The 8990-nt window shown below is 38.4% G+C and overlaps 1 protein-coding gene across 3 annotated transcripts in view; it reads right to left on the minus strand.

Annotated features, from left to right (window-relative positions):
- The window catches only part of LOC114808748 (protein ENL-like), a 104629-nt gene extending 97200 nt beyond the window's left edge, over window positions 1-7429 (minus strand). The window contains exons 1-2 of one of the 3 annotated variants that reach the window (XM_029056577.2): window positions 7240-7429; window positions 4897-5077 (exon numbers count right to left, since the gene is read on the minus strand). In XM_029056577.2, the coding sequence (XP_028912410.1) occupies window positions 4897-5077; window positions 7240-7251 (193 nt within the window). In that variant the 5' untranslated portion in view covers window positions 7252-7429. Of the gene's footprint in view, window positions 1-4896; window positions 5078-6883; window positions 7197-7239 lie in introns of those variants that run through there. The other 2 variants (XM_029056574.2, XM_029056575.2) reach the window with 2 other exon arrangements.
- Window positions 7430-8990: the final 1561 nt, after the last annotated feature.

Below are 8990 nucleotides of genomic sequence, written 5' to 3' on the forward strand. Positions count from 1 at the left end.
TTTTACTATCCAACCTTGACTTCACTAACACAGATTCACTTTTATCTCTCTGGCCATTCGTTTTCAGGCTCCTTCACACTCTTCCATTACACCTTAACCTACATACTTTGCTCCAACATTAATGCCAAAATATCAATTACGGCTCACACTAAATTCCTCACCTTGGGCCTCCTCTTGATTGCTGCTGATTGCTTGATCAGGCTTACATTCATTCATTCCTTCAATCATTCATTCATATTTATTGATCACTTACTGTGTGCACAACATTCTGTTAAGTACTTGGGAGAGTAGAATATAACAATAAATCGATATGCCCTGCCCACAGCAAGGCCACAGTCTAGAGGGGGAGACAGACATTAATATAAATTACAGATATGTATGTAAGTCCCAATTGGGCTGGGAGGGGGCGATGAATAAAAGGAGCAAGTCAGGGTGCTGCCAAGGGAGTGGGAAAAAAAGAAAGGAGAGGTTAGCCAAGGAAGGCCTCTTGGGGATATCTTCATTAAGGCTTTGAAATGAGGGAGAGTACTTGACTGTCAGATTTGAGGAGGGAGGGTGCTTCAGACCAGAGGCAGGATGAAGGTGAGGAGTTGGCGACAAGATAGAAGAGGTCAAGGTACAGTGAGGTTAGCAGCAGTAGAGGAGCTAAGTGTGCAGGCTGGGTTGTACTGAGTAGTGAGGTGAGGTAAGAGGGGCAAAGAGATGGAGTGCTTTGAAGTCCAGGGTCACATGGTGAGTTTTTGTTTGATGCAGAGGTAGATGAGCAATCACTGGAGTTTTCTGAGGAGTGGGGAAACATGTCCTGAACCTTTTTGTAGAAAAATGATCTGGGCAGCACAATAAAGTAGGACCAGAGAGGGGAGGGACTGGAGGCTTGATCCAGTAATCAAGGTGGGATAGGTTGAGTGATTGTATAAACCTAGTAACAGTTTGAATGCAGAGGAAAGGGCAGATTTTAGCGATGTTGTGAAGGTGGAACCTACAGAACTTAGAGTTACAATGAATATGTGGGTTGAATGAGAGAGGTCTAGGATAATGCCATGGTTACAGCCTTGTGGGAGAGGAAGGATGGTGGTGCCATTCTACAGTAATGGGAAAGTCAGAGGAAGGATAAGGTTTGGGTGAGAAGATAAGGAGTTCTGTTTTGGATACGTTAAGCTTGAGCTGATGGGAGGACATCCAAAAAACGATGTTGTGAAGGCAGGAGGAAAATGCAAGACTGCAGAGAGGAAGAGAATTCAGGGCTGAAGATGTAGATTTGGGTATCATCTGCATAGATGTGGTAGTTGAAGCCACGTTGATTGAGTTCTTGGATTGAGTTCTCCAAGGGAGTAGGTGTAGATGAGAATAGAAGGGGACCCAGATATGAACCTTGAGAAACCCTCGCCAAAAAGGCTAAGAATGGTGACCAGAGAGATAAGAGGAGAACCAGGAGAAAACAGTGTCAATACAGCTGAGGCTGGATCGTCTTTCCAGGAGAAGGGCCATGGATAACAGGGTTAAAGACATCTGAGAGGTAAAGGAGGACTAAGATGCAGTAGAGGACATTGTATTTAGCAAGAAGTTCACTGGTGACCTCTGAGAGGGCTTCAGGCTCATAAGTCCTCCCTGCTTCAGAGCCAGCAAAACTCTACTGGCCCCATTTTCCTGATTAGTCTCTTACATACCAGTCTTACTTTCTGGTTAGAGGCAACTTCAGCACCTACATATCACCTAAGCAATTGGAAATTCACAACACCTTTAAGCACTTAAAGACATATATTCATCTATTACTTTCTTCTGTTTGTCAATTATTTGAATTTTTATCTGCTTGGCAAGATTGAAACATCCTTTTTTATGGCATTTATTAAGCACTTACTACCTGTCAGGCACTGTTCTAAATGCTGGGGTAGAAGCAAACTAATCAATTGGAACACAGTTCATGTTCCACATAGGGCTCAGTCTTAATCCCCATTTTACAGATGAGGTAACTGAGGAACAGAGATTCTAAGATCCCTTTCTATGGCATTTTATTAAGCATTTCCAATGTGCCAGGGACTGTTCTAAATGCTTGGGTAGATATAAGATAATCAATTTTAACATAGTCCATATGGTGCTCAGTCTTAATCCCCATTTTACAGATGAGGTAATTGAGGGACATAGAAATTAAGTGACTTGCCCAAGGTCACAAAGCAAACAAGTGAGGAATCAGAATTACAACCCAGGTCCTTTTGGCTTCTACTACACTTCTGGAGAGAAGAATTAGTACTATCAGGTCTACAAATTCTATTCTACCCTCCAAAATGATGTGCATTCAGGTGTTCAATAAATGCTACTGGTCAAATGATTACCTATAATAGTTCTAGTCTCAATCTCAGGACCCTTTTTTTCACTTAATAAGTGCATAACTGTGCTTTTAATAATCTTAAAATAATTTATTAACAATTTTTAAGGTTTTATGGTTCCTTAAAGTGAACTTCACTTAAATGAACAACAAAATAAGAGCTAGTTATTCTATAAAAATAGATTAGGACGTGAGTTCATTTTAATAATCTAACATTATCCACAGAGCAATGGAAAACCACATACTGTCTGATAAATGTAGAAATATTTCAGGGTCCTTCTGATCTAATAATCTAGTATTTTCAATTCAGTCTCTCTCCCTAATTAAAGGAAGACATGAATCACAAAGTACCAGATAGCTTCAGAAAAGAAAGTTTTTTGTTTTTTTAATGCCTGCTCCCACGTTTCCAAAACTTTCTTCAAGAGGGCTTCAATATTTTCAGAATAGAAATACGGCACAATTAGCATCCTTATTGACATCCAGATTACTTTCATGAAAGATTAAACAACAAAATTCAGTTCAAAGCAAATATTTTATTTATACTGTTTTACAAAAAAAAAGAAGGGTCCCTATGATTTTCAGAAACTAAAGCTTTATCTCTAGCCTCCAAGCTCTGATGAAAAAACATAGTCTAACCACAAAGAAACACAAAAAATTAACACTGCTAAATTCTGAAGACAGCCTGCTTCAACCAAAATATTCAGCCTACATTCAAATTTCAGAGAAGAATGTGAAATTTGATCACGAATTGAGAATGGAAAAGAAATCCAGAAGTAAATGCTTTCACTTCCATGACAATAATGACAATTTCCTATAAAATGATATATACCATATTCAAAATTTCATGGATTTCGACCCTCCCAAATAATTTAAACTCCAATTTTTTAACAGAGCTTTGAGGCAAATAAGGAACTACTGCCAGAAAACAAAAGTGGAATTGTGTAATTGTCTGGGATCACAGTAAATGAACAAACTTAAGAACAGATTACATTTAAGAACCGGATGAAAAAATTTCTTAAAAAATTATTTAAATGTCACTACTCAATGGATCAGTCATCAAGAAATAGTATCAGTCAGTAATTTTTATTAATTCTTATAGAGGAAGCACAGCATAATCAAAGGCTTAGAGGTTAGGCCTGGGCAAATCACTTAGCTTCTCCATATCTGTTTCCTCTTCTGTAAAATGGGAATTCAATACCTTTTCTCCTTCTATTTAAACTGTGAGTCCCAACTGGGGTCTTATAATCTTGTATATAACCAGTGCTTAGTATAGTGTTTGGCATATAGTAAGCACTTAACAAATACTATTATAAACTAATAATGCTGCAGTGAAGTCATATTAAGGAAGCAGTGTACCCAGGGGATAGAGCACGAACCTAGAAGACAGAAGGACCTGGGCCTTAATCCCAGCTCTGAACCTGTCTGCTGTGTGACGTTAAACAAGTCACTTCACTTCTCTTGGCTTCAGTCACCTCATCTGTAAAATGGAGATTAATAGTAACTATGATACTTAAGACTGTGAGCCCCTCTGTGGGACAGGGACTGTATCCAGGCCAATGTGCTTTCATCCACCCCATCACTTAGTACAGTGCTTGGCAGCACTGTGACTCAGTGGAAAGAGCACAGGCTTTGGAGTCAGAGGTCATGGGTTCAAATCCCGGCTTGGCCATTTGTCAGCTGTGTGACTTTGGGCAAGTCACTTAACTTCTCGGTGCCTCAGTTCCCTCATCTGTAAAATGAGGGTGAAGACTGTGAGCCCCACGTGGGACAACCTAATTCCCTTGTATCTACCCCAGCGCTTAGAACAGTGCTTGGCACATAGTAAGCGCTTAACAAATACCAACATTATTATTATTATTATTATTATTATTATTATTACTTAACAAATAACACAATTATTATTTGGAAAAGACCAGATGAGCTACTTTTATAGTTGTGAATTATCTAGAAATAAGTTGCAAAAAAAGTATTTTGGATATGAGAAAAAAATATTTAATTTGTTAGTCAAAAACCTTAAATCCACTTTAATCTGTTTAATATCTATATATGCCTCCAATTTATTCCTTCATTATTCAGTTCATGTCTAAAAGCTTTTCTGAGGGAAAGAGTTCTTTGAAACGTCTTTAACAATGTATTGAGTGTCACGATCACTAGTATCTTTTTCCAGACATTATTAAACACTGCTGAAGAAAACAAAAGCTTAATTAAATAGGGAGGAAAACATCTCCAATTTTTATTTTAAATAAGAAGTCCCCTTCTATAGACTTCCTCATATAGAGCCACCAAAAAACAAAGTTTAAATAAATAGAACATGCACTTTGTTGCTCCTTAGGAAGATATTTAAAAGCAACTGAATGTAAAAATAATTTATATTATAAGCTCCCAGTTAACAGGGAATATGTCTACCAACCGCAGCGTATTGTACTTTCCCAAGCACTTACTACAGTACTTTGCATATAATGAGGATTCAATAAATGCAACTGTTTGACTGACTGAGAAACACATTGAGCTTTCATCCTAAAGGAAATTGCTTATATCTTGATGTTTATCTTCCAATAAAGGAGCCAACTCACCCCTTTTGGGTTTAGGGAAGCTCTCATGCAACCGAAAAACCACCTTATCTACAAAGTGCTGGACATCACACTGTTCTGGGCCCCGAACAAATACCATCCAGTCATGAGTAAAACCCTCGATAGTAGGTTTTTTCCGTAGTTGGGCTCGATGTCCCAGCTCCAACTTCACCTGTACAATGCACTGAAAGGGAAAAAAGGCATATGGTTAGAATAACAAATTCCAAAATGCAATAAATTTCTAAATTTATATCTAAAAGCCTTCTAAATTTTTGCCGAACTTACCCATAAAGCTAAACTGAGGCTAGGAAAACTCCGTAACTGTGACTGATTACTTTATAGGAGCCTTTATACTTGTTAAATAATATGCCCAGTCCATCAAATTCAGAAGCAAGGTCTGGAAGATAGAGCCTAAGCCTGGAAATTAGAGAACCTGGGTTCTAATCCCAGCTCTGCCACTTATCTGATTTATGACCTTGGGCAAATCCCTTAATTCCTCTATCCCTTATTTCCCTCATCTGAAGAATGAGAATTAAAACTGTGAGTCTTATGTGGGACCCAAACTATTTCCAAACTGATTACACTATATCAACCTAGCACTTACTACAGTGTCTGACATATAGTATCGGTTTAACAAATACCACAAATAAAATTCAACCATAAATAAAATTCAACCAATGGAAAATTTAAGAACTCTTTTTTCTATAATGAACATAATCAACAGATTATTCTGTATTTGAAACAGTGCTTCATTTTTAGCTGGCACTCATTAAACACCACTGATGCTGAGGAAAGACAGTACACTATTCAAAGTAATCAGCAGAAATATTCTGAGAAGTTTAAGACTCGGTCATTTATAAATCTGTAAATTTCCTGAAGCCAGAATATGTTTAAAATTTATATTTAATAAACAATTACTGATAAATTTCTATCTACCCCAAGTTGACAAGGAAGTGCTTAATAAATAGCAAAATAATTATTGCTATTATTTCATACTACATTCTAAATACATACTACATTCCAAGACCTGGGGTAAACATAATATAGTTATGAGGTATCACCCAATACCAACCTCTTTTGCATTCACATTCTCTTTTATAACCATTTCACAAATGAAGAAATTGAAACCCAAGTGCATTTTCCCAAACCTCTGGTATAATGCTTAGCATTCAGTAGGCCATTAGTAAATTACATTGCTTGGTAAAGTTTCATCTTGGCTAACTGTAAAGAGCAGTCAATTAATCAATCAGTAATTCAATGTTGTTTGTTAAATTGTTTAAGTGTTCTGAGAGTTTGGAGAGTAAACCACAACAGAGTTAGCTGAGTTCAGGCGTGGGAGTTGGATATATGCAATCATCTTCTCCCTTAAACTGTGAGCCCCATATAGGTCAGGGATTGAGTCAGATCTGCTTATATATTGTATCTATTTCAGTGCTGAAAACAGTGCTTTGCATGTACAGCTTAAAAAAATCAATTAGAGATTTATTGCTCACTAAATTGTTTCTGAAGGTCATTACAATACCTACTAAATTGGCCATTTTTTTCTTTTAATCATTTTTTCAGCCAAACTAAGTTATATAGACTGTACATTACATACATCCAAAGCTGAGTAATTATAAAAGCTTGCCTAAACAACATAAATGGATAACTGAAAATTGAGAATAATTGGAATTTGAAAGTAAACCATAAGGAGTACTAGTAACACTTTCACTGACGTCACAAACAGCCATGCGCTTTTCAAGCAATCAGTGGTATTTACTGAGAGCTCACTACGCGCAGAGCACTATACTCAGCGCTCGGGAGAGTACAATACAATAGATTTAGCAGACACGTACCCTATCCATAACGAGCTTACAGTCTAGAGGGGCAGATAGACACTAATATGCATAAAAATGATCATCGTTTGAAATACCTAATCAAGGCTAACAATTACGCTGCTTTATCCGACTAAGGACAGATGCATAGTTATACAACAGTGAATTCTTAATACCTTTAGTGTAAATCAATGGGTCCCGCACGTGATCTTTGGACTCATGATAGGAACTTATTCCACATCCCCTAAGGTTTGTCAAAGAGCCAACCAGATTTGAGTTATTTAAACAAAGAAGTCAGTTATGGTGGAGGATAATGAGTCCGGAGAAGCAATGGAGAAATCGTGGAGTAATAGGACAGGTCACACTCAACCTTCGAGAACTGCAGTTTGCTCTCCAACTCAATTAGGAATCGCGCCAGGAGCATTCTTCCACTAAGCGTTTCCAGCTTTAAATGGAATTCTCCGACTATTCCCCTGGGGCACCTCTCCCCGCCTCCTCCCCAAATCCTTTTTCAGCTGCCATATCTCCTCACCTGATTGTCCATGGCTAGCGAGTCTGACCTTGTTTTAACTCCCTCCCCCTACTTCAACTTTTTCCTCAACCCTATATCGTTGCCCACGCCATCCCTTAAGACCGCAACACCGTAAGTAGGATACTCCCCACACCGCAAACAGCCCGCCAGTTCCGCGAAACGGAAATCGATGCGGCTGCGAATTGAAAGATCACGTCACTTCCTCAGCCACCGTAGCCAATAAGAAAGAAAAACGTCTTCGACTTCCCTCTTGAAATATAACTGTCAGGGTATTGTTGTTATCAGGTGCAGTTGAGTCGTTTCCGGTTCATAGAGAGTCTTTGGATCTATTTTTAATTTTCTCCATAAAGTTCTGTTTTTTGCCATGATCCGTAAACTCAGGCTAAGGTTAACGAATTTTGCGTTTAGAGAGTATCGGCAGTGTGGGAAGTTCAGGCAGCATGCAAGGAACATGAAAGCACAAAAATTTTTTGTTCCTTCTGATTCCTCTTATCGCCTCGGTCGGATAGAGAGAACAAGGAACGTACGATGGGGGAGAGGAAGTGTTTCAAGTCAGATGGGCGGAAATTCCTTTCCAGATTTCAGTTTGAACCCACATTTTTGTGAATCCAGCAATCAAGTAGATCTTCGGTCTTCCTAAGCGTCAAACTTGAGTAGTTTTGGTTTCTATCCTCCTCTTGCTCCTTTTCTTAAAAGCGCCTTCCTAGTTTTCCCAGAAACCTCTATTTTCCCCTCTAGTGGAAAGAGCACAAAGCTGGGAACCAGAGGAGGGATTTTAATCCCGGTCTACCAGTCGCTTACTTTGTGGCCTTGGGAAACTCACCACACTTTCCTGTGCCTCAGTTTCTTAAACTTTAAAATGGTTATTCAATATTCGTTCTCCATCCTATGTGGTGATATATTATTTGTATGAAAATACTAGCATATGACTGATCTTTCACAGATTTTCTTTTGTATATGTGCAGAGATACTGAGTTTAAAGTGGACTTTGCTACTCCTAGGCTTAGTACTCATTTCTCCTGTCTCCATCTGTTACCTGGATTGGAGTGGGCTCCAAATGAAACCTGAACGCAGTTTTAGCTGAAATGCACTTTTAAAAGTTCAATTTATTCTTAAAGCATTTCCTCAGTTATGCTTCCAGTGACTTTTCCATTTTCATCATCTTTCCTCAGTTATGCTTCCAGTGGCTTTCCCATTTTCATCATTCTTGAGAGCTGCTGTTTGGCTACTCGACTGCAATGCATTTTTCTTAAATTTTCCACTTCGTGTTGTTGAGTTTAGATGAACTAATGCTAAAATACTGACTTTTCCAGGACTTTGCTGCTTAATAGTGCCTTGTCCTTTGACATTGACTATAGCTTGTATAAGAGATGCTGATGGTACCTATTCAAGGAGCCAAATGTGCTGTCCCTCACAACCATAATCAATCAATGTGTTATTTATTGAACATTACGGGCTAGGGAGTGTAAAGTTGAACGGATTTGATAGAAACCTTCTCTGCTAAAATGAGCTTCGGGCTAGAGAGGGAGACAGGCTTTCATTTAATTACAGAAATTTATATTTTTTAGTTGTATGAGAGTGGAATGAATATCAAGTGCTGAAAGGGTAGAGATCCAAGTAAATATATCAATCAATCAATGGAATTTATTGAGGGCTTACAGTGTGCAAAGCACTATAGTAAACATTTGGGAGAGGACAATATAAGTGCATGAATGTTGCAGAAGGAAGGAGGTGTAGGGGAAATAGCGACT

This window comes from Ornithorhynchus anatinus, chromosome Y5, assembly GCF_004115215.2.
Source record: "Ornithorhynchus anatinus isolate Pmale09 chromosome Y5, mOrnAna1.pri.v4, whole genome shotgun sequence".
Taxonomy (NCBI): Eukaryota; Metazoa; Chordata; class Mammalia; order Monotremata; family Ornithorhynchidae; genus Ornithorhynchus; species Ornithorhynchus anatinus.